Below are 26802 nucleotides of genomic sequence, written 5' to 3' on the forward strand. Positions count from 1 at the left end.
ACCACAGCCTCAGACTTGGAGGTGCTGACTCTCATCCTGGCCATTTCACACTCAGCTGCAAACCGCCCCAGTGCACGCTGGAGGTCGTGTTCTGATGAAGCCAACAAAACCACATCATCTGCGAAGAGCAGAGATGCAATTCTGAGGTTCCCAAAATGGACACACTTCTCACTTTGGCTGCACCTTGAGATCCTGCCCATGAAAACGTATTTGACTTTGTGCTGAGAACGCGGACACAGCTCTCACTTTGGTTATACAAGGACTGGATGGCTTGTAGCAACTGCCCCGGTACCCCATACTTCTGCAATACCCCCCACAGAGTGCCCCATGGTACATGGTCATAAGCCTTCTCCAAGTCCACAAAACACATGTAGACTGGCTGGTCAAACTCCCATGCCTCCCTCAGCACTTCCGTAGGGGTAAAGAGTTGGTCCGTTGTTCCACGTCCAGGACGGAATCCGCATTGTTCCTCCTGGATCCGAGTTTTGACAATCAGTCGGAGCCTCCTTTCCAGCACCCTAGAGTAGAATTTTCCAGGGAGGCTGAGCAATGTGATGCCCCGATAATTGGAGCACACCCTCCGGTCCCCTTTTGTAGAATGTCCCCTCTCTGGCAGGGAAGGAGTCTGAGCTCGTGCGGGAGGTGGGGCGGTGTAGAACCTGATAATGTAATAAATCCCCGATAATGTAATAACCCTGATAATGTAATAAAAATGCACTTGAGGCCATTGAAAATGCAATAAAACCTGATAATGTAATAACTTCCTGGTAATGTAATAAAGTGCATTTCCCGATAATGTAATACTTTTTACCGATAATGTAATAAAGTACTGCATTAACAGGAGGTTATTACATGATCAGGTTAGCCTTCATTTTGCAGGTCCTGATAATGTAATAATTCCCCAATATTGTAATAATTTAACAGCAGACCACCTATTAATGGGTTCAAGCGGTGATACTGTGTTGGCAACTCTAGCTCCAGAGCTCTAGCGCCACCAACAGGTCAAAGTTGGACATGCAAATGCACTTTATTACATTATCAGGAAGTTATTACATTATTAGGTTTTATTGCATTTTCAATGGACTCAAGAGCAGATTTTTATTACATTATCGGGGTTATTACATTATCGGGGATTTATTACATTATCAGGTTCTACAGGCGGTACCAGCTAGATATAGTTGGGCTCACCTTCACACATAGCATGGACTCTGGTACCAAATCCCTGGAGAGGGGCTAGACTCCACATCACAATATAATTGTACAATTAAAGCTAGAATGTGGGACTTTTACATATAAACGAACATCTGTGACATTCAAGCCCTTGCCAAACGAGTTCACACAATGATGATTACGCCGATCACTGCCAGGTAAATCTTTGTTTTTCGCAGTATACCGGAGTTTTAAAACTAGAGTCTAGTGCTACATTCCCGCACTGGAGCATCAGTAGTGATGTGTTTTACATCCCCCAGCAATGATTGCTTTGCCAGAGCTGACTTGCCTTCAGGGCTTTCTGCCAGAAAGCTTCTGAGCTTGGAAGCTATGGTGAAAAAACCTAAGAAGCGTCCAAGAAAAGTTTCTGATGCTCCAGAGAAAAAAGAAATTAAGCATTCAAAGGAAGGATTAAAGTTTACTCTTTCTGTTTCCTCTTTCTTACAAATACATGTGAACTACTTCACAGGAAACTTCTCAGAACATGTGTTTATATATCAAGTACTTCATAAGTCATTAAATTAAAAAAATAGACTTCCCCTACCTTCCTCTTCATTGTGCCCAGACGAGCTGCTTTGGCATCTAGGGCAGCATAGGTGAGCCACAGACCTGTGGACACATGCTGGACGAAGCACATGGACTCTCCATACTTGATCTCTGGGATGCCCATCCCTTCAACATCCCGCTTCTGAGCCACCTCCACCTTCTCCTGCTCGGTGAGGGAGAGACCAAGTTGAAAGAAGGGTTAGGGAGAGAGGATGACGGAAGATGGATGGGGCCAAAAATGGTGTGTGATTTAAATGTAAAGGCAGAAACAGGAAACAGACACAGGAAGAAAGGAAAATGAGTGAACAACTGTATGAGCCAATTGAAACTCATGGAAGTAGTAATTCTGACCTTTGATGCACGGAAGCAGAAGGCAGACAGCTTGGTGTTGGCCTTCTCAGGATCTACCACCAACAGGCCCTTCTCCTCATCCAGACACAGGTACCGGCCTGTGGTGATGTGACGAACTCGAAATGACTGGCCCCATTTCATGTGACCACCGCTCCAACTACGGGTGTAGAACAGAAAAAACAAAAGCGTTAGTGAACAGGAGATAAAATGAAAAAATTAATTGCAACAAAGAAGAACACTGCTTGCAGATCCTGTCAAAATTTTAATTCAGTCAGGTTTTCTTTTTCTTTTTTTAATATTAATGTTAGGAAAGCCATTTTTTGAGCTTTAGGAGTATTACTTGATTTGTTTTAACTGTTTTAACACTCCATCTCTGAGAAAATTCAGTTCACAGCAGGTTGAGATCATGTGGCCTTGAGTTAATAAGACTCTCTCATGATGGATGATGTTGCTAGGGAACTGTTCCAAAACACACCAGCTAACAGACTGATAGTGAGACTGTCCAATCCAAGCAGTTTCAAAGGAGCTATTTTATCATCAGAGGTGGATTTGTTTTCTGACACAGTTTAATTATGTTGAGAATCAGGGATAGAGCTTCTCAAGGGGCTTTGGTCATATTTTCGCAGCAACAGCAGTTCTAACATTTTGGGTGACTTAACAACTAACAAACTTGTTAAAAAGTACAAGACTGTAAAACATGATTTTCATTGGACTGGATCTTTCAAGCCACAGCTAACAGGAGGAAAATGCTTTAAAAAAACAACAACAAACCATAGTGACAAGAAAGAGCACAGGGGGACCTTAACAAGACCATCACCTGATTCTCAGGGGCTCCAGCCTCCACAGGGATCGAGCCTGGCTACACACGGTACCACCTTCATAGTGGGCCATCCTAAACATCGGGAAGGCAAGACAGAGGGTGTGAGGCCCAAAGGAACAGAGATTGATGGCGGTACTGTGCTATGGTGAACCACTTCACTTATCCTTACCTGCGCTTTTCCTCGCCTTCCTCTGGTGTGGAGATGGCCAGACACTCATCCATATGGCCATGGAAAAGCCTGAGGACGTGACCTCCAGTCAGATGCCCTGAGGGGCAAATACAGTATTAATTGTGTATATTTTGTCTGTGTGTTTATGTTTTGTTTGGTTTTTTTTGGTTGCTTTTTTTTTATTACATCTACTGCATCTTTTTAGACAGGACAACAGAGAGCAACAAGGAAGAAGGTTGGCCAACTCAAGTCCCGCAGCGGATCTGAAACTAGGGCATTGCTCTCAAAGCCTGACAACATAGGAAATGCGTGCATATCTGGTTGAGTAACCAGGACACCATAATATATTTGTTTCGTTAAGCTTGTGTGTTTAAATATGCCTGTTCTTTCTTACGTGTGTGCATGTGTCGTGTGTGTGTGTGTACATACACACAGGGTGTTGTGATGCGTCTAGTGCAGCAGCGTGTAGTTGGAGGGAAGGTGCATGTGTTCTTCCAACCCGCTTGTGTCCCTCCTGCCCTTAGCTTGCTGCCGCTGGCTAGCCTTTGTGGCGAATAGGGAAGCATCCTAGCGTGTAAGCCTTCGCTTGCCAGTACATAGCCTCTCCTTCACCAAGACTCCTGCCAGGCCTCCCCGTGGCCACACATGGTAACTGGGGTCTTGCGGCCCCAGGCTAATTTGGCAGGGAATCTCGGAGCAGCAGTGGGCCCCAGAGATATGGTGTGCAGGCCCACCCTGGTGGACACACCCTGGCACCTATCAACCACTGCCCCGCTGCCTTGTGGGTGAGTCTGGAAGACATAAGGCTAAGGGAGCTTACCCCAACAGAAAAGCAAGCTGTGGCGGTACGCTTTGAGGCGGTTTCCGAAAAACTGGATTTCCGGCAGCCCCCTGCAGTTGTGTGGAGGTGCCGGTCGTCTAGGGATCCCCCTTGCCATCGGAACCATCTCCTCTACAATCAAGTCATGTGGCGTTGGGAGAAGCGCACCCCCCATGCCACTTTAAAAACCATCTCTGCGCAGGTATCTTCTGCTATCTGAGTCCTCGACCTCACAAAGTCTGGCGGCAATGGAGTATCCAATGACGGGAGCAGGTCTGAATGAGCTGGGAGCTCTTAGTTGGAACTCTGCACGCCAGCGGCACAGGGCAACGGTCGTTAGCAGCTGGGATTGAGTGGCAGCTGTTTCCGGCAGAGCCCTGTGCGTCTGAGCAGCCCTATTTAGGGACCGCACTGCTCACCCCTTTCGGGGAACGGCCTAGAAAAAGTGGCCCAAAAATTGCCCACTCAACACTGCACCTGGGCAGGAAACCACACCTGCCGGGCCATTCCACTATGCGGTCGAAAAACAAACATTATACCACTAAGATTTGCAGCATGGAACATAAGAACACTCCTGGACGTCAGCCATGGTACGGACAGACCTCAACGCAGAACAGCACTTATTGCCAGCGAGCTGAAGCGCTATTGTGTGGATGTGGCGGCACTCAGTGAGACCAGGCTCCTTGAGGAGGGCTCGCTCAACGAAGTAGGAGAGGGCTATACCTGCTTTTGGAAAGGATACCCCCTAGGAGGTCAACACATTCATGGAGTTGGTTTTGCAATTAAGAACAGTCTCTTACCCAAACTCGAAGAAACACCAGTGGGCATTAATGAGCGGCTTATGACTCTCCGTATACCCCTTGCAAAATGTCGATACATCACCTTGATAAGTGCCTATGCTCCAACTTTACCATCTCATGATGAAGAGAAAGATCGCTTCTACCAGGCACTCGATGATATACTCATCAACATCCCAAGGAGCGACAAGTCATTTTGCTTGGTGATTTTAATGCCCGAGTTGGGAAGAATATGCAAAATTGGAATGGAGTGATTGGCGCCCACGGCATTGGTAAAGTCAACCCCAATGGCGTAAGACTTCTTAGTCTGTGCTCGGAACATGACTTCACCATCACAAACACCATTTTCCAACAAAAGAATAAATACAAGGCATCCTGGATGCATCCCAGATCCAAACACTGGCACCTGCTTGATTACGCTATCGTGAGGCGGGTTGATCTTAAAGACGTGCTCCTTACAAGAGCTATGCGAGGAGCAGACTGCTGGACAGACCACCGTATGATCCTGACAAAAGTCAGAGTACATGTCCGACCCTTGAGACGCCAATCTGGGCCAAAAAAGAAACCACTCCACTGCGCCAGACTATCGAACAGCGACACCCGAAACACCTTCCGTCGTTCTCTAGCCGACAACTTAGTTGACATTGAACAGCTGATCAACTCAGAGTCTGGGATAGATGAAAAGTGGACCTCTCTGAGCACCACCCTCTTTGACAATGCAGCCCAATCCACTGGCTTCAAAACCAAGAAACATCAGGATTGGTTTGATGACAATGCCGGAACGATCTCCACGCTCCTGGACAACATGCATAAGGCACACAGAGCTGCCCTCAGCAACCCACTATCCCAACCTCTCAAGAAAAAATGGCAAGACCTCCGCTCTGAGGCCCAAGCAACTCTGCGGAAACTGCAAAATGAGTGGTGGATTTTGAAAGCCAACGAAATCCAGGCTCATGCAGACAGGAATGACATGCATGGTTTCTATGATGCAGTTAAGGCCATCTATGGCCCCAGAAACTGCTCCCTGACACCCGTTAGGTCTGCTGATGGAACAACTCTCATCAAGGATCAGGCCCTGTTAGTGGAGCGGTGGGCCGAGCATTTTAACACCCTGCTCAACCAGCCCACCCCAGTGGACTCAACTGTACTGGCAGAACTCCCTGAACAGCCTACCTTGCAAGACCTAGACCTCCCACCATCTTTTAAAGAAATCCTACCTGCAGTCAAGACCCTGAAAAACAACAAAACCCCTGGACCTGATAATATTCCAGCTGAAATCCTCAAGGAAGGAGGCTACCTCTGTACGAGGACACTGTATCTCTATATCCTTGAGGTGTGGAGTCGCGAGTGTGTCCCCCAACAGTGGAAAGATGCCAACATTGTGGCCATTTATAAAAACAAAGGAGACAAATCCATCTGCTCCAACAGTAGGGGTATTTCACTGCTGGCCATTGCAGGAAAGGTTCTAGCCAAGATCATGCTCCGCAGACTAACACTCGCAATAGCCGAACAGGTCATACCAGAGTCACAATGCGGCTTCCGAAAGGATAGAGGAACCGTTGACATGATCTTTGTGACACGCCAGCTCCAGGAGAAATGCAGAGAACAGCACAAGGATCTATACATAGCATTCATAGACCTCTCAAAGGCATTTGATACAGTTAACCGGGCCCTGCTGTGGCAAGTCCTGAAGAAATTTGGATGTCCACCCAAGTTTCTTACCATTCTTGGACAGTTTCACTCAGGAATGATGGCCCGAGTGGTAGTGGGGAACCGCAGTTCTGAGCCCTTTGGTGTGCAGACTGGAGTCAGACAAGGCTGTGTGCTAGCCCCAGTCCTGTTCAATATCTTCTTAGTCTCTGTTACAACACTGTTACGAAGGAGGCTGGAGAAGCAGGCTGGAGTTACCATTGACTTCAGCCTCGATGGAAAGCTATTCAACATCAGGAGGTTTCAGGCAACCACCAAGTTGACCTCTGAGACCATTATTGAGCTACAGTATGCCGACGATTGTGCCCTGGTAGCTCACACACCAGAAGCTCTACAAAACACTCTGTCGGCAGTTGTAACCGCATACAGGAGAATGGGACTGATTATTAACACCCAAAAGACAGAGGTAATCTGTCAGTTGACTGCCGGCCTCCCAAACCACCCAACAACCTTCACAGCAGAGGGGCAACAACTGGCCACTGTTCCTGCCTTCAAATATCTGGGAAGCATGCTATCCGACACCTGCAAAATAGATGATGAGATTCAGCACCGCCTCAAACAAGCCTCAACATCTTTTGGCTGTCTAAGGAGAAGGGTTTTCCAAAACAGCAACCTCAATCTCCACACTAAAGTGCTTGTTTACAGAGCAGTGTGCATCTCCACACTACTCTATGGATGTGAGGCATGGACCATCTACAGCCACCATCTCAGAAGCCTGGAGGCCTTCCATGTAAAATGTCTCCAGAGGATCCTCGACATTTCTTGGGAGGACAGAGTGCCCCACACAGAGGTGTTGGAGCGGGCAGGCAGCTGCAGCGTGGAGTCTACCCTAAAACACCATCAACTCAGGTGGCTTGGGCATGTTATTCGCATGCCCAGCGAACGACTCCCACGAAAAGTCCTCTACAGCCAACTATGCCTTGGCCAACACACTGCTGGTGGGTAGAAGAAGCGGTTCAAAGACCAAATGAAGACCACACTAAAAAGATGTCAGATCAACCCCTCTTCTTTGGAGGAACATGCTTTCTGCCGCACAACCTGGCGCTCTCACATCTCAGAGGGAGCGAAGTACATGGAAAACTAGCGTACACAACACTGTGTAGCAAAGCGTACGAAGAGGCATGCTCGCAAAGCTACCCCTACCCCCTCCAGCACCACTTTTACATGCCCGGTCTGCAACCGCAACTGTGCATCCAGGATCGGACTATTCAGCCACCAAAGGACCCACAAATAGAAGAAGATGGTCATCATCGGGCACGATGGACAACCAGCAAGCAAGCAAGTGTGCATGTGAGTGTCTGCACATGAATGCATTTATAATGGCATGTATGTGTGTGAGTGCATGTGGCCCTATGAGCAGGGGTGCTGCTAAGAAATCTGGGCCCCAAACCGTGATGCATCTAGTTTAATACACTATCATAATGCCTGTATAAAGAGGAATCTTATTGCTCAAGGGCTCATGAAAATGCACCCCACTTCATCTCCTTAGTGGTCCCCCTATTGTGGCAGTAGGCAGAGTGCACACTGTTGTGCATATAGTATAGGAATATTTCAGTATGAGAGCTTTACTGTACCCTCAGCCAGCTCGCATCCAGAGCACACAGGGTTCATGTTCCATAGGGTCTGCATGAAGGAGGCATCCACCATTAAATCTCCGCTGGCATAGGACAGATGCTAGGGGAGGAAAGGGGGGGGGGGGATTTGAGGTACAGAGGTAGGAAATGATTAAAGTTCATCTCAATTCAAATAGCAGACCTGTTAAAGCAATGACATCAGTTTGAGTCCTTCAGGATACATTCAGATACATCGGTTTTTGTCTATGGCAAAAAGAATGGGATGTAAGAATACGCTGACTACTGTGAGTAAAGATGATACATGGAGCAGCCATTATAAAACTTTTTTAAAGACAGCATAATGGGTATGTGGAAGGTGCATCATCCTGGGTGTGGATGTTGAGTCATCTTTCTCTGATAAACCTGTCTCTCCTCTCAAAGCTAGAGTCTTTATTCTCCCCTATAGAAAATCTACATTTTTCTACATGCCCAGATGCATTCACTCTTCTGTAATATTATCAGCTGACACTGACTGCTATACCAGCATAAATAGGTTAGTGAGGAAAAGAATCAGAAGCAACATTCATTTTTTGAAAACAGAAACAGTGACACATGCACTGAGCTAGATAACGCTGTCAGTTTTGTTTTTATCCTTTAACTGCAACTACAAAGCTCACCAGAATCCACCTCGATAAATCAGTAAATGCTTAATTGGGGCATAATGGATTGCAGTACAGTTAAATAACGGATTCGGACACAGTATGAGACGACGTTTTAACACTCTGTGCAACTTCCTGTCGAGTTGAGAAACAGATGGTTCCAGAATCCCATGTTTGGGCATGGCGGACATTTAAGAGGCCAATACCAAATCACACAATCAACAGAGGAGGTGGGCAGAGCTAAATGACTCTCACCAGGTATCTCTCAGATGACACGCTGACCAGGATGAGGTCATCTCCCACCCTGACCTTCTCACCCTCTGACCTCTGCTTGGACGCTGGATGGATGGTCCACCAACATGCCTCACCTGCCAGAATAATACAAGATAACACACAATGAGATCAACGAACTGAATGATGACAAAGATAACGATAATAACAGCAATAATAATCATAATGATGGAAGACTATAAAACACCTCTTTTCTTTTGCTGTGACAACTAAATAATCTACAAGAAGCAATTTAAGAATTAAATTAATTTAAGTTTAAGGAGGATTTGCGCAGCCAACCTTTTTTCCCCTCCTTTTTCTCCCCAATTGTACCTGGCCAATCACCCCGCTCTCCGAGCCATCCCGGTTGCTGCTCCACCCCCTCTGCCGATCCGGGGAGGTTCTGCAGACTACCACATGCCTCCTCTGACACATGTGGAGTCACCAGCCACTTCTTTTCACCTGACAGTGAGGAGTTTCGCCAGAAGGATGTAGCACGTGGGAGGATCACGCTATTCCCCCCCAGTTTCCCCTCCACCCCGAACAGGCGCCCCGACCGACCAGAGGAGGCGCGAGTGAAGCAGCCAAGACACATACCCACATCAGGCTTCCCATCCACAGACATGGCCAATTGTGTCTGTAGGGACGCCCCGCCAGGCCAGAGGTAACACGAGAATTCGAACTGGCAACGGAATAGACCGCTACGCCCCCAAATTAATTTAAGTTTAAGGAGGATTTGCTCAGCCAACTTCTTTAATGCTCAAAGGATCTTAAGGTCATCTCAGCAAAATTTAGAAACCACAGTATTTGAGAAACCAGTGATAATGTTAACTGTAAACTGCACATATCTTAAAATAATGTGGCGAGCAAGGTTCTTTGTTGTCAGACAGTGTGTCCCTTTTGGTCCATACCTGTAGAATCTTCTTGTAATCCCACGTCAAAGGCCAGCTTGTCCGTGAGTGACCGAGATGTGGTCAAACAGCTCAGGTACTGGAGGGAGAGGGTTAATGATCAGAGACAGAACATGAGATTTTCACATTATACAATCCCAGTAACATTTGTTCATTCTGTTTGTGGTCATTAAGTCTGTAAGACACAGACTAGACATGTCAAGCACTAAAACCCTTTTTCCACTTGACGCTACAGCAAGTTATGCTAACTTAACTTTGTGCTAACTTCCTAATTTTGCATATACTGTTCCACCTAACATTTGTCAGGGTATTGAACAATGCGTGTGTAATATGAAGTCACAGAGAAGGGCGGTAGCAGGTCTCACCATTCCTGAGTGGTTGTGTCTCAGGAGAATGGCATGGCCGTACAGTAGGGTGCGATGACCTCCGCCTTGCGATGACTGTGGGTAGAGAGGAATGATAGGTTTAAGCGACCAGGCAGAGATCACCCCTATCTCAGAGACTAGGGCAAAGAGACAGTTCAGAGGGGCAAGAGGGAGACCCACAGAAATTCATGAAGGTAGAATGGACATTGAACTGTTTGCCATGGTCATTTGAGTAATTCAAAAGAAAATGGTGATTGTTGTTAGTTGTTATGGTGACAATACACATCATTGGGGTTGTAAATGTTAATACTACTCCACTACTTATATGACTGTTACAGCAAAACTTCACCTCAGTGAGTCCACGACTTGCTGCAAGTCGGTTTATACGAAAGTTAGTCTGCATCAACAGTGACAGTTCTCCAGTTCTTTGCAATGGCAGCAGTTCAAATAAAAATGGCCGCCGCTCTGACCATCCCGCTATGTTACACACACCCCCCCTATTTCTCCCCAATTGTATCTGGCAAATTACCCCACTCTTCCGAACCGTCCCGGTCGCTGCTCCACCCGCTCTGACAAGCCGGGGAGGGCTGTAGACTACCACATGCCTCCTCCGATACATGTGGAGTCACCAGCCACTTCTTTTCACCTGACAGTGAGGAGTTTCCCCAGAGGAGGCGCTAGTGCAGCGACCAGGACATTTACCCACATCCAGCTTCCCACCTGCAGACACGGCCAATTGTGTCTGTAGAGATGCCCGACAAAGCTGGAGGTAACACGGGGATTCGAACTGGCGATCCCTGTGTTGGTAGGCAACGGAATAGACCGCTATGCTACCCGGACGCCCCTGCTATGTTGCTTTGAATGGGAATGTCCATTCTACCCTCATTCAATTTCTATGTAGAGACCACAACCCCACCCAACCTGCTTATGTGGATAGGAGACCACATATCAAATCAAGTTGATCAACTCAAACTGAGGTTTGGTTTTGGCCAAGTAGCTCATAAGAGAGATTTGGTTTGGTAGGACGCCCACGTAAAAATCATAATGGACGTCACATGAAATGTTAAGTAAAAAAACTCAGAATATCTCAGACTATAGATCCATAAGAATAAGTAGACAAGGAACTAATGAAATATGGGTATTACAGGAATACTCTGTACAGAGTGCAGAAAGCAAAAAATTTGGCATGACACCAGTAAAAGAGTGAACAAAATGAAATGCGATCAAATATGCACGTTTGGAAGAAAAAAAAAACCTTTCCTACTTTAAGGAAAGATTTACTGGGCAACATCAAATCACATTTTGGTTCCTAATGACAAGTTCTTAATTGACAATCTGGGACCTTCATATTTTTATTCAAATCTCAAAAATATACTTGGCGTTGAACTTCCATGCAATGACTTTTTTTTTCTTTTTTTTTTTAAAGCACATATAGCATTTCGGGACAGGACTTTTCAAATACTGTAACGGGAGGGAGAATGAACAATACACAAAAACACACAAAGAACATCAAATATCAAATAACGTACAAATAGACTGAATGTACTTCACAACCAATCATCCTCCACAGGGGTCGGGGCGGGGCAACGATGTAGCCAACCAAGTTTGTCACAATGCAAAACAATTTTACACTTCAAATCCAATTGCCACAGATCACAATCTACCACAGAGGACATGAAGACAGCACACAGAAAACGTCCTACCTTTTCTCAATATCCGTCGAGGTTTTAAACAAGAAAACAGGTTTATTTTTGTAGTTATGGATAAAAACACTTGTTTATTTTCCCCCCTACCAACAAGACGACAACAATGAGACCTCATTTCTACAGGGTTAAGCACACCTAATCTGCTGGGATGAATTAAGCGGGCAGGGTCAGGTATGTGAAGAAGTGGCGCCGACCAATTAGCCCACGTCCGCATTAGCGCTTGGCTCGGTAGAGACAGGTGGATGTGATGTTTGTGTGCCCAAGTGTGTGTGTGTGTGTGTGTGTGTGTATGTATGTATGTAAGAGGACAGGCCTGGCCACAACTCTGGAGGTGTCATGTTCCCCCAGTCCCCCCCCCACCCCCGTTACCCTACCCTGACACAGGCAGGGGGGGGGTGGGGGGGCTCTTTGCTGGCTTGAATGCCATGAGTTATTCTCATCCCCCAGCCTCCCATTTGAGAGGGCAGGGTTAGAGCCCCTCTTCCACAGCTCCACGGCCTGTCTGAGACCAGGATTTACCGAAACAAGCCTCGGTAATGTCACTAATGGAATACCGACACCCTGTTTTAACAACAAGCACAGAGGCCAAGCAGGGCTCTTTATTATATTTTAACTGAGCATGATTAATGTGGACGTTAGCACTGATTACTGTGCTTTAAACGGGTGTGTTGCAAAAATTTATGCTTTACGAAATTATATAATAAACTATGTTTTTATCAAAGCCACACTAAACCTTTTCATGGAGAAACTATGATCCTGACCGAGGTCTACCAGAACCATTTCCCATACTCAGTTGAAATAAACTGAATTCATTGGAATCAAATTTAGCCGAGTTCAAAGTGAATTGTGTTTACTGGCGTTTAAAGTGCCTGCCATTCGGCTAGCGAGGTGATTGAAATGAAGTGAGGTAACCGAGCCTTTTCCCCGTTTTCTGTTTTATGACAGAGAAGCAACACTAAAAAAGAGAGATGAGGCGAGGGTGAGGTCAGACACCATTAAAAACAACCGGTTCAAACCAACAAACCATGGACAAGCAAGGCAACGTATACAAATATGATGAACAGGTGAGGGGTAAATGGGCTGGGGGGCAATACTGCATGAGATGAGATGGCTGATGCATTGTCTGCACCACAGATTGGCTGAAGAAAAACAAAATACTTCAAAACTTGAACTTCTAAATACCCTGGTTTGACAGGGAGGGGGGGCAGTGTGTAAAAACTGTAGTTGGTGCAAGAGGGAAATCTGGTTTTTGAATGATAGAAGCCTTCAGTGTAAGTCAGGCTGTTTCCCCACCATCTTCTACAACGCCGACATTCATTCTGCGGTGACGGCTCGGCCGGGATTTCACTCCTCCCTAAAACGACCACAGGCGGTCAAAACTGACGGCCGGTTTTTAAACTCGATATTCTGTCAAGATAAATACACAACTGAGATATTAATGCACTGCATATGTTAGTGTGTCTGTCAGGAAATGGCTGACACCAAAATTAACACTTCAACAACTATAATACTATTTTTACACAATTTAAACTTCGGAGACGTGGTCGAACTTCCATCCCTCCATTTTCCTAACCGCTTACCCTGCTCTCAGGGTGGCGGGGATGCTGCAGTAGCCACTGGGCGGCGGGCGGGGGGACACCCTGGACAGGCCGCCAGGACCATCACACAGGGCCCACACACACACACACCAGTGTTGTAGTCGAGTCACTAAACCTCGAGTCCGAGTTGAGTCTTGAGTCCCCAGTGTCCGAGTCCCCAAAGAAGAGTCCGAGTCGAATCCAAGGCAAGTCCCCCATTACCTGAGTCCAAGTCTGAGTCATCAAGGTTGAGTCTGAGTCGAGTTCCAAGATGGGCTCCAGTGCTCCACTCTGGCACCGTAAAAAGGCTGACATACAAATAAAAAAGGTCGACATTAAACAAACATGACACAGCTGTCACCATTTCAAAGGGAGTTTATTTACTTTGTGACACAATAGCCAAACAAAAAAACTAACGAAAACAAAAACAGTCTTTATCAATTAACAAGTCCGAGTCCTCACCTCCAACTTCCGAGTCCGAATGCAGTCAATGCTCGAGTCCAAGTCGGAGTCATCAGTGCTCAAGTCCAAGTCAAGTCACGAGTCCTGAAAATCAGGACTTGAGTCGGACTCGAGTCCTCGAGTACTGCAACACTCACACCCACACACACACACACACATACCTAGGGGCAATTTAGTATGGCCAAGTCACCTGACCTACATGTCTTTGGACTGTGGGAGGAAACCGGAGCACCCGGAGGAAACCCACGCAGACACAGGGAGAACATGCAAACTCCACACAGAGGACGACCCGGGATGACCCACCAAGGTTGGACTACCCTGTGGCTCGAACCCAGGACCTTCTTGCTGTGAGGCGACTGCGCTAACCACTGTGCCGCCCATGGTTGAACTTGAACAGCAAAATTGAAAAAGTGAAAATATTACCTGAAAAACAAAACGGAAAAACATACTACTAATTTAACAAACAAATCTACGGGTCCCCGCGCTTCAGCACACCAGCTTCCCCACGCCTCGGGGCGCACGCGCTTCCGATGGCCTCCCCATCCCGCTTCTGACACCAATGTAGCGAATTCAGGAGCAACCTGGGAACCGCTGCAGCCAGGACACAAACCCGGATCTCCTACATCATGGGTGACAACATTAACCAGTTGACTAACAGGTCCGACGGGTAAAAATCTAACAAACAAAGCTATAAAACGTGAACAGTGACCAAAACTTAAAAACTACTAGAACGACCATAGGCAGTCATTTTGACCGCGACGGTTTTTAAACTCTATATTCTGTCAATATAACTACCCAGTTGAGATATTAATGCATTAAATGCATTATTATGTCTGTTAAGAAACTAACTGACACCAAAATTAACATTTTAATAACTTTTAATACTATTTTTCAAACAATTTAAAACGGCCGCTGTCCAACGGCTGTAAATACTGCAATGCCTCGGTGGCAGTCATGGTGCGTCTGAAACGGCGTCTGTAACCAGACATGTTGGCAACAATCAAAAATCAAGTTTAGACTATTACTCTGCACTGGAGGACGCTAGTGTGTTTCTAGGACTGCACGAAGGAAATGATGCGACCAACACACGTCATAAATAGCGACATAACGCACACAATCACAAGCAAATTACGAGTCGCCTTTTTGACCGCTCGTGGTCGTTTTAGGTAGATCTTATCATAACTTTTTTTGTGCAATCGATCTGAAACAAATATATGCAAATTTAGGAGCATCCAGGAAGCGGCAGGTCTGCATCTTTTTTTTCCAGTTATTAAACTTTGAAAATCCAAAACGGTCAAAAGGACCGGCGTGGACGTTCCAGTTAACAGCAGCCATGACGTTGATTCATCAGTTAAAAAGCTGCTCGGTGCAACGTGGGCATCATGGGAAGATGGATTCTTCTGCCCGGGGGCCCCGACTGTGACGCCGGCTAAAAATGAGAGACAGGCGTGCTGGGCCCCAGCGCCACCTAAAGAAGTGAGGGCTTAACAGATACCAAACAAGATGTGTGAATGGAGTGGGGATATTTCACTCAGGAGGACAACCAGCGGACAACAGGACAACAACGAGGACAGCTGCCCGATTGGTTGGTCGGTTGCTTGCTTTAGGACATATATCAAAGGAAGTGAGACGTGTTAAGAGACGTACCCATTTGTCCAAATCAACTGCCTGGTTGGCAGAAGGGAAGGAGGGCAAGGGAGGGGAGGGGGGGTGTTAGAAAAAAATAAAATAAAAAAATGTGACTACAACAGGGGAAAAAAATTACAAAGGAGTCAATACAATACACCTCTAAAGCGTTACACAATTTTTTTTAAAACATTTTTTGCGAGAATCTGGACTCAACCCTGTTTCCATCTGATGCAAAAATGCATAGGGGTGTAATACAACTGCCTATAACTACACCACATGCTAAAACTGGCTCTTTTCTGGATTGGTGATGGTGAATTTCTTTTTTTGGGGGGGGGGGGTCCCCCCTTTTTCTCCCCAATTGTACCCGGCCAATTACCCCACTCTTCTGGGTCGTCCCGGTTACTGCTCTGCCCCCTCTGCCGATCCAGGGAGGGCTGCAGACTACCACATGCCTCCTCTGACACATGTGGAGTCGCCAGCCGCTTCTTTTCACCTGACGGTGAGGAGTTTCACCAAGGGGACGTAGCACGTGGGAGGGTCAAGCTATTCCCCCCAGTCCCCCCCCCCCCTGAACAAGTGCCCCGACCAACCAGAGCAAGCGCTAGTGCAGTGACCAGGACAAATACCCACATCCGGCTTCCCACCCGCAGACACGGCCAATTGTGTCTGCAGGGACACCCGTCCGAGCCAGAGGCAACACAGGAATTCGAACCAGTGATCCCTGTGTTTGTAGGCAACGGAATAGACCGCTATGCTACCCAGTTGTGGTGAATTTTGATCAATTTCAAAGTTGCGTGAAGAAACGGCCAGCAATTGTTAGCTTTGCATAAGCTGTATTTACTCCTGAATTTGCATTTTTTTGTAGCACAACAACACAACATCCCCACCCTGGTCAACAACATGTAATAACCCCATCACATATTGTTTCTATTCAATGTGTTTTAAAAATAGGATGAATTGGTTAACAGGATCCAAAAACCCATTTTCATCATAGGGGGAAAATAAGTGGATCCAAATGTTGTGTGCGAGGCCCGAAATGACAACAACCCTTTAGAGGTCTATAGAGCGCCCGTCAACAGCACTCTCACAGGTTGGAGGTTGATAATACTGCATATACTGCATACAGTACATTCTAGTTAAGCTTACATTTATACGGTTTATCTTGTGAATTTAACGTGGTCCTTCCAACAAATGCTAGAGCATAATCCTTACAGAGTAAAACTGTTAAAAATTAATATAAAAAAAAAAAGAAAACAGATGAAAGTCATGCAGTTCATGGGGAAATTGTGGTTATAAGAGGCATGTTCGTAAAAGAAAGACTTCCTTCGATGCAATGGGAAAGGATGGGGGTCATGTAAAGGCAGGCGGATCTCTCTAGAAACATAACTGCCATTCCTCCACTTTGTGTCAGCGAACACAATTCATAAAGCAGATATTGTGGACTTGTAAAACAATATTGTGGAGGGGGTATTGTTTGGAGAGAAATACCACCCCTGAGGAAAATGTGACAGAAAGGTGGAGGATGGGATGGGCAAGGGGGAAAGGTTGAAAAACAAAGATTTCGCTTCATGTAGTATGGAATGATACCAGGTACCATATACCTCCTTACATTTTTCCCCTGACACAGCTTATTCATTTTCACCCTTTATCAGGAACCCTCACTTATAACTCCAACAGTACACTGCCTCCACCTCTCACCTCTCCACAGTCAACATTGATGGCCTCCATTCTATCCCATGTTATCACATACAGTATTATGTATTCACACCGTGGCGTTATCTGTTTTCCATCTCGGACTCCTACCTCAGTCATCTCCACCGTGTTGGCGAGCATCTCTTGCAAGGCGCGGACCGACAGAGACTGTTCCAGAATAAAAGCACATATGGCCAGGTCTGGGGGCACATTCTGTGAACACACAAACACACATGTCACAGGAAACACCCGTCGCAAGACATGCAAACGATAATTAGAGGAGGATGAGGAATGGGTACGGAGAATGTGAAGGGGGACAACGGGCTGTGTCCTCACCTGAGCATTGGACGTGGTTTCCAGGAAGCACAGACGGTTCCCGAAGCCCTCGCAGGACAGACATAGCTTGATCTGCTCCTTCAGGACTGACGCGGTGCACTGCAAAACCACCTGGTCGTCCTGCACACGGCCCAAGAAAAAGAGGAACGCAGTCAGAGAAAAGAACAACAGCCGACAAACACAACTTCAGACTCTGCACGTATGTATGAAAACACACAGGTAATACCAGGGTGTCTGTGAGCTTTTAACCGCTGAGTTACTGGTTTTAACAGCTTTTTAAAGTCAGTTAAAATTAAAATTGAGACCAATATTGCATTTAAAATAAGAGTTTAAAACATGAGAGCATCGGTGAAAACTATTTGTATAGATTCGTATTTTGTCGTACTGAATGTGGGGGGTGCAGGATGTGATGCACAGAATGTGGGGTGTGCGGCAGGGGATTCCTCACCCTCACAACAAAACAAATACAACAACAAACACGCCAAGAATTCATAATATTCCTAACATCAGTTTAATTAGTGTTATAAAACGCTATATGTAACTGTAGCCACACTTTTGGGGGGGGAGGTTCCCCCTTTTTTCTCCCGAATTGTATCTGGCCAAATACCCCACTCTTCCGAGTCGTCCTGGTCGCTGCTCCACCCCCTCTGCCGACCCAGGGAGGGCTGCAGACTACCACATCTCCTCCGATACATGTGGAGTTGCCAGCCGCTTCTTTTCACCTGACAATGAAGAGTTTCGCCAGGGGGACTTAGCGCGTGGGAGGATCACGCTATTCCCCCCAGTTCTCCCTCCTCCCCGAACAGGCACCCCGACCGACCAGAGGAGGCGCTAGTGCAGCAGCCAGGACACATACCCACATCCGGCTTCCCACCCGCAGACACGGTCAGTTGTGTCTGTAGGGACGCCTGACCAAGCCGAAGGTAACACGGGGATTCAAACCAGCGATCCCCGTGTTGGTAGGCAACGGAAGAGACCGCTATGCTACCCGGACGCCCCATCCAGACATCTTTAACCTTTTCAGGACCTCTAAATACCCTAAATACCAAAATTTCACTTATTGGCTAATTAACTGCTGGCCCACCTTATAAAATGTGCTTTGCCCCCCCCCCAAAAAAAAACAGTTCTTAAAGAAGGTCAGAATGTGGTATTTTCCAGTAAAAGTAAACATAAATTAAGTATCTGTCTGTGCGTGTGTGCACGACCGGAAAACAATCAGGTGAAGATGCTCCCAACAGCTCCTCCCATTAGCCGGTAGCAATACAAACCACCAACATACGGATTCTACGGGCCCAATACTAACAGACAGCAATTTGCGGCTCCCCCATCAGTGCCAAAGCCCTCCAGAGACGGGTGTAAATACAGCGATAAACACCCTACTCCATCCCAACCCACCCCACCTCCTCCTCATCCCATGGTGCCGCATCTGATGCCCCGCATTCCCAGCTGTTCCCTCGACTCAGTCATTACACAAGCAGACCCGTCACTTAACCCGACTAATATTCCCCTCTGGAGCTCCAGAACTGACTAACTTTTTTTGCCCTCTGGACTTCCACCTGATGAATCACCCCGTCTTCATGCTGATAACCTTTTCCCGCCCTTGTCTTTTTTCGGTGGTCAGTGGTTCCGCTGCGTCACCAAGTCTTGTGTTACTGCCATTATTGCAACCTGTTGTTTGGGCTGTGGAGTGATAGGCTGTCTTGGCGTCGACATCCACATTACATCACTCAACAGAACAAAATAGTGAGAAGGATCAAGCAACCTCATAACATCCCCTTCACTTCTGTACCCAGAGGCCTTTGCTGTTCCTTACTGGAGAGTGCCCTCTCCTCCTGTATTTGGGCTATCATCTATCTCTCCTCAGCCTAGAAATGTCTCCTCTGTTCTGTCCTTGCCTTTCCCGCTGTGCTCTTTGAAAAGTGGGGCGATGTGCCCTCTCTTTCCACATGAGGATCACCACACGGTGTCCGCCAAACTCCTTGATTCAGTGTAGAAAGTTAAGAGTTTCTCCCAGGAAATATAACATGTACTGTACTGCCAAACCCAGAACTTTAAACGCTGTGAAAAACCAGCTCTTTGTTAACAAGCTGAACAACAGAACCGGGCCATAATTCAATATTGTGATACATGTTTGTTGTCTTAATTAATAATAATGAGAATCTATTACGAGGTTTCCACTCTTCTGAAGAAATCAACTTCCGAGGTGTCTGGGTAGTATGGCAGCCTATTCTGTTGCCTACCAACACGGGGATCGCCAGTTCGAATTCCCGTGTTACCTCCAGCTTGGTCGGGCGTCTCTACAGACACAATTGGCCATGTCTGCAGGTAGGAAACGGATGTGGGTATGCGTCCTGGTCGCTGCACTAGCGCCTCCTCTGGTCGGTCAGGGCACCTGTTCGGGGGGGGGGGGGATAACGTGATCCTCCCACGCGCTACGTACCCCCGGTGAAACTCTTCACTGTCAGGTGGCAACTCCACATGTATCGGAGGAGGCATGTGGTAGTCTGCAGCCCTCCCCAGCTTGGCAGAGGGGGTGGAGCAGCAACCGGGAAGGCTTGGAAGAGTGGGGTAATTGGACGGGTACAATTGGGGAGAAAAATGGGGGGGGGGGGTTAAAAAGAAATCAACTCCCAGGACTTTTCAGGAACACTTCATGACTTTTGGTTGGATACACATGACAACTTTTGTTTTCAGAAGGTCATATTGATCTGTATTAACCATCACCGTACACCTTAACAGTCTCCAAATGGACTCTGACATTTAGCTGGTCACTGAACATACCACTTAAAAGCTATAAACACTGATGTGCAATATCAGCAAATAAAAATATGCAATCTAAGCTAAAAGAAAAAAAAAACTTAAAAACAATGGCGTAGCAATTCCATTGCCTACCAACACGGGAGATCGCCGGGTCGAATCCCCGTGTTACCTCTGGCTTGGTCGAGCGTCCCTACAGACACAATTGGCCGTGTCTGCAGGTGGGAAGTCGGATGTGGGTATCTGTTCTGGTCGCTGCACTAGCGCCTCCTCTGGTCAGTCGGGGGGCGCCCCCCCCCCCGATCAGCAGAGAGGGGGTGGAGCAGTGACTGGGATGGCTCAAAAAAGAGCGGGGTAATGGGCCAGATACAATTGGGGAGGAAAATTGAAAAAAAAATACAATTTCATAACCTAACTACAATTTTCAATGACCCTCGAAAATATTTCCAGAACGTTTTGATCAGTTACATTATTTTTCCTCGTGTTTTCCATGACAGGAAAATAAGTCTATGAATTTCCAGGTGAATTTCTCACAAAACATGGTCGGAAATATTCAAGAAAGTATTATTTGAGAACTAGGCTTGGCTTGATATCATACTTTATATTACCACCAGTTCAACTGGACAAACTTCTGCTGGATTCTTAAACATGTTTTTTTTTTTTTTACAAATATATCATAATTCACATCGATATTTTGTAAAATTCCTTATGGTCACATTCATAATAACATTTTCCGGTAACACTTTCTATGAAGCTTGCATCTATAATGCCCTAGAAGCATCTATAACGCCCTATAGGTGTAGTAGCTATAAGTCATTGTAATATTCATTATAACCATGTATATGCCCTCACAACACCTCATAACCACCTTTATGATACATTGTCAATTTAAAACAGATTTATGCATTATAAATATGTCATCATTAGCCTGTTTATCTGTCAAATGTCATAATGCATCATAGCCAACCTGTTTTGCTGAAGTTTTGTAGAGATGCATAATGAGACTTCAGTGCTATTTCACAGTCTTCAGCCATAGCCGTTAGTCATTGTAATACACATTATAGCAAAGTATAGGCGTTATAGATGCAATAGATGCTTATAGGGCGTTATAGATGCTTATAGGGCATTATAGATGCAAGCTTCATAGAAAGTGTTACCCATTTTCCATATTCTCCAACACCAGTCGAAATCTTTCCTGTCTGGGCCACACGACACAATTTTCCCACTTGCGTCCCTTCAAATTTGATCTGCAAATCAGTTGAATACTTATGGGAACCGCGATGGCATTAATACCAATACTTAATGAATCAGGAGTAAAAGCATACGCTGTTTTTAAACCCAGTGACAACTGCAAAGAAGTCAAGGTTATAGAAGGGAATGTGAATGAAGGAAAACCGTGTTGAAACAAGCATATTTTGTGGGCCAGTGCAAACAGAGCCACACAACCAATCCCCCTGATAAGGAGATGGGACTCTACTTCTGGAAAGCTAAAAGCAGACTGGAGGAACTGAGTGACTCATTGCTCCTAGACAGGCCACGCGATCAGATTACACTTTCAGTCGGTAGAAGATGGTATACACACCACAGCATTATAAAGCACGCCTGCCCTGTGGCATCTATTTCTTAGGAACGTCTACACCCAGTCTCACAACGCACATTTGCTCGGCTTCAGTAGCACCAAGACTACATGCAAACCCAGATAGGGCACCTGCTAAGCAGCCTGCTAACATTTATTTCAGCATCTCTGATATATTCTCTGCACCACTGCACTTTATCACCTCCTATTTCATCTGTATAAGTTAATCCTTGTGTGTGTATAGATATCTGAAGATTGTTGCGTTGTAGTGTTGTTATTCTATGTTAAGTACACTGAAAGAGCCATGAAACCAGAATCAAAATTCCATGTATGTGCAAACCTACATGACCAATAAGCATGATTCTGATTCTGAAGTAGGACCCCATATAAAAATTGACTAATTTAATGGAGTAAAACCATGGAAAACAGAAAATTACAATAGTACTTCCTGTGGGGGGTTATCGCATTACTTTATAAACAAAATAGCCAAACACAACAGCAATTTTAAGTAATGTTACAGGAACACCTTCTACAATATAGAAATACTATAATATTTGTATAATAATGTGATGAAAAACACAGAAAATGCAATTGTAATTTGCATAGTACTGGCTATAGTGTTTGTATAGTTATGTGACACAATAAACACAAGAATACCATAGTTATTATTATGGTGTTTAATAATTTTTGTATGGCGACAAACATGCAGCATAGAGAGGTGTAGAAATTAGGCCTTACAAAGTGAAGGTCAATCCAGTGTAAATTGCATTATACTTTACAAGTATGACAAGCCTTGCTGATGTTACAGTCTTGGACCTGAATACCAATTAGGCCATTTTCAAAAATCCTCATTTTCCAGTCAGAGAGGCTGATTGATTCCTACCCTCACCAGCTACATTAAGCACTTTACCAGCCAAGATCAATTTTTAGCCAAGAATAGCAGTGGCTGGTTACTTAAACTAAGCGGGCAATGGTGCAGAGAAATAGGGAAATCGGCCAGCCACAGCCAACATTTACCAGTATTTGGCAGGTGGTGTATACTCGGTAAGTGCAGTCACACAACAGTGTCTTGTCAAATGCACAACTTTAAAGCTATGTCCCTACAGGAGTTATACTGTGTGAAACTCACCCAGTCCAATCATGTGAAAAGCTGAGTGAGAAATCTGAGGCTTAACTGACCCTATTATTAACGGAGGCAGCTTTGGGGATACAAGGGACGCAGCCCTGATGCTTAAGTCTAAGCCAACCAGAACCTCCGATAACGTGTAAATCTCACTCACTTACATCTGACGGGGACAAGACAGGTAAGCCATGGCGGGGGGGGGGGGGTCCCAGAGAGTTTGTTATCACAACACTAACCCACTGAACCTGGTCTGCAGGGAAAGATCAACACCTGTAAATGGATTCATCATTCAATAAAGGCGGCTGGTGTAGGGTTACAGGCAAGCCATATTTGGAGTTACAGCATCCATGGTATGTGGATGGTTCAGGGTCAAAGTGGGGAAGCACAGACAATTGGATATAAACTCAGTCAACTAAGCAAACAAACGTGTGTACACAAATAGATCCATGTGATACAGCAAGGATTTACACAGCTAAATGGCTTCAACAACCAGACACCACTGTATTCTCAAGGGGCTGTCGGATTATTTGTACACAACAGGCAGCCGGGATATCCCAGCTGAGTAGGGACCTTCTCCCGTCTAGACAGGAAGTTTCACGGCAGCACAGACATAGGACAGGGTGACAGATGCCCCTTGCCAGTGGTTCCATGCTGCTTTTCAAATTCACCCTTTGTTAAGCCCCACCCTTCTCCCGCGCTCCTTGGTTACTGTTGCCGACTTGCCTCTGAGAATCCATTTCCATTGAAAACCTTTTGAAAACCCATGTTGCTTTAATTGACTTTTATTTCTACTTAATTCTTTAATTTCTTTAAAAAAAAATCTGCCTCATCTCAGATACAGTACAGAGACTGAGCACTATATGAATTTTCAGAAAACGGGTGAAAAACAATAGAATTATTTTCTGACATCTCACTGCTTTGGCGGACGCCAGGGGTGCTAATGCTAACTACCTCCCCTCCACAAATTCACCTCTCAAATCTATCCGTGACCCCTTTAGGAGCCAGGGGTCTCATATCTCTTCCAAATGTTGTAAACGGAGCGTTCAGTATGCCGCGGAGCGTTACCTATATTCACGACAAAACAGTCATGGCCATATCAATACACGAAAAATGATAAGACATATAATGCTAGGTCACATTGCTAAGCTAATACATTAGACACACCAGAGAATGTCTCACAGGACTCTAGCAACGGTTGCTATGCGCAAGAGCCCTCTAGTTGGGGGATCAGCAGACCAATCAAAGACTTACAGAGGGGTTTGGCTACAAGTTGGATCTGTAGGACTGTTAGAATAGCTGAGACGAATCTCATATTCAGTGTCTGGGGCCCCATATATAAAAAGGTGCGGAGGAGTCACGTCAAAAGGTTGCGTACGGACGAAACACAGAAGGGGCTTACGCACAAAAAATATTCTGATATATAACGCAGTGCGCACGCACGTCCTACGCCAACTTCCCTTCATAAATCACGTTCAACTCGAAATGTGGCACACCCTTTTAGCGCCCAAAGTTGACTATAAATAGTGAAAGGCCCTTAATTAACATTCATTCATACTGACTGCATGAAGACAATCATGGCAAATGCCGACGGAAAGGCTAAAAAAATAAATTTCACACAGGTCGAAATCTAAGTTCTTGTTGGGGAGGATGGGACAAGAAAAAAAATGTTTGGTGGACATTAAAAATGCCAAAAACGCATTAGAGTGGCAGCGTGTGGCAGGTGAGAAACTGGCGGTAATTATCGGGGAAAGACATTTAAAACAGAAATAAAATGAACTAAAAGCCATAAAACAAACCCATTATTAAAAAAAGGACATATGATAACAAGATATGAAACTATGCACTCGACTGAGGCATCAAAAGGAAGAGATGTAATGGTCAGCACCAGGAGCGGTGGTGGTCATTACATTTCCACTGTCGAGTTTTTTAAAATGACCTCATTCAGGATAGAAAAGTGGAGTTCAATTTCGGCCTGCAGCCTGCATCAGCCAGTGGTCATAGCTAAGCACACTGCCAATTAGCACAGCCATAGAAGTGAATATAGACTGACTGCATACGAAAATTTGATTATTTAAAACTGTCAACCAACCTGGTAGTCCCATCTGTAAACTGACATCATTCCATGCTACAGGCTTTTTAGTCAGATCGTGGTATGATTTAAGCGTCATGTTATATAATTCAAGATACTCCGACACACATAGACCAAGTTTCTCCTCCATTCTTTGTTTTTGTTTTTAATTTCGCGGCTATGATTGGTCGCGTGTCGCAGAGGGCAGCGTCGCAAAGGTCAAAGTTGAATATAGTTGAACATTGAGTGCAGCACCAGGTTGGCTGCCAGCATCTGCACCTAGGACGTGGAACGCCTAGGGTGGCCACAACACTGGTCATGTGATGGGTCCTTCAGCATCAAAATTCATTTCTGTTTAGACTTGGAAATTATTTACTAGTAAGCACCCTGTGGCAAAACACGCCAGGAAAAACAGTATGAAGAGAGAAGTTGTTCGTCTCTGTTTTCTCACAACTTCCACAGTTTAACATTAACAGTAGCTAATGAAGAGGATCTAGAACATAACATGAATAATTTATCACCGAATAGGGTTAATTTGCAGTCATACCTTACTCATCTGTGATGGCCTTTATGAAAAAGAAAAAGTCAATGGGTTAGCTGTAGCTTTGTTCATATTGTAGCGAATTCGGGGGGCAGCCGGGAACCGCCGCAGCCGGGACGTGAACCTGGGTCTCCCACACCACAGGTGACTGCACTGACCACTCAACGAAAGGGTCCAACCCGTTAGCCAAGGCCTAGCGACTTTAGTTATCCGTGATTGTTACATTACTTTCCTTCTTCGGGAAGTGTGCCCCCGTGCTTCAGCATATCAGCTACCTCACGCCTCTGGGCGCGCGCACTTCCGATGGCCTCACGGTCTCACCATCCCACTTCTGACACCAATATAGCGAATTCGGGGGACAGCCGGGAACCGCCTCAGCCAGGACATGAACCCGAGTCTCCCACATCACGGACGACTACGTTAACCAGTCGACTAAAGGGTCTGACCCATTAGCCAAGGGCTAGCGAGTCTAGTTATCTGTAATCATTACAATATCAATACCATATCTCCAACTAGCTAGCTAAATGTCCTGTAGAATAGATGAACATCAGTGGTCAGTCAATCGTTTGTCTGGCGGCATCTTCCAGCCAGTATAAAGTCGGCTCAGGTTTGCTCGTCTCTGCGGGGAGATCTTATCGAATGTGTGGCAGATGCCGTTCAGGGTGACAGCCAGGACGGTAGGATAGTAGAGGCTGTAGCTGATTTTTGCTTCATGTACCTTAGCTTTCACCAGGTTAAAGGTGGCATGGAGCTTGCCAACTTCAACCGAGAGGTCAGGAAAAATGTGGACAGGTGAACCTCAGTACAGTACAGAAGTCGCGCCTTCCCTTTGCCAAGACCCAAGATCTTCTCTTTCTGTGGATAATAATGCAGCCAAACTAGCATAGTTCTCTGTCGGTCTCAATAACTACGGGAGAGGTAAAGCTATCAGCACCCAGAATCTCATGGATAAGCTCCATCCTGAACCCGGTAGGGATGGAGCCTTCAGCACCTTCTGGGATCCCGATAAATCTCAGATGGTGCTGTAGACCCCTACTCTCAAGGTCAGTGCGTTTGTCCAATAACTGTTTCCACCTCTTTGGACTTCAGCTCATTCTGGTGTTCAAGCTTTTTGAATCTGTTCTATGGCATCATTGAGCTGAAGTCGCATGTCTG

The 26802-nt window shown here is 45.8% G+C and overlaps 1 protein-coding gene across 1 annotated transcript in view; it reads right to left on the reverse strand.

Moving 5' to 3' along the window:
• The window catches only part of ryr1b (ryanodine receptor 1b (skeletal)), a 167975-nt gene that overhangs the window by 129344 nt on the left and 11829 nt on the right, over nt 1-26802 (reverse strand). Inside the window, exons 2-12 of the mRNA XM_056283722.1 lie at nt 17583-17702; nt 17358-17459; nt 15573-15593; nt 10181-10255; nt 9816-9894; nt 8890-9002; nt 7997-8096; nt 3096-3192; nt 2924-2998; nt 2107-2263; nt 1754-1918 (exon numbers count right to left, since the gene is read on the reverse strand). Coding sequence (XP_056139697.1) covers nt 1754-1918; nt 2107-2263; nt 2924-2998; nt 3096-3192; nt 7997-8096; nt 8890-9002; nt 9816-9894; nt 10181-10255; nt 15573-15593; nt 17358-17459; nt 17583-17702 — 1104 coding nt within the window. The remainder of the gene's footprint in view (nt 1-1753; nt 1919-2106; nt 2264-2923; nt 2999-3095; nt 3193-7996; nt 8097-8889; nt 9003-9815; nt 9895-10180; nt 10256-15572; nt 15594-17357; nt 17460-17582; nt 17703-26802) is intronic.

Source organism: Lampris incognitus, chromosome 7 (assembly GCF_029633865.1).
Source record: "Lampris incognitus isolate fLamInc1 chromosome 7, fLamInc1.hap2, whole genome shotgun sequence".
Lineage (NCBI taxonomy): Eukaryota > Metazoa > Chordata > Actinopteri > Lampriformes > Lampridae > Lampris > Lampris incognitus.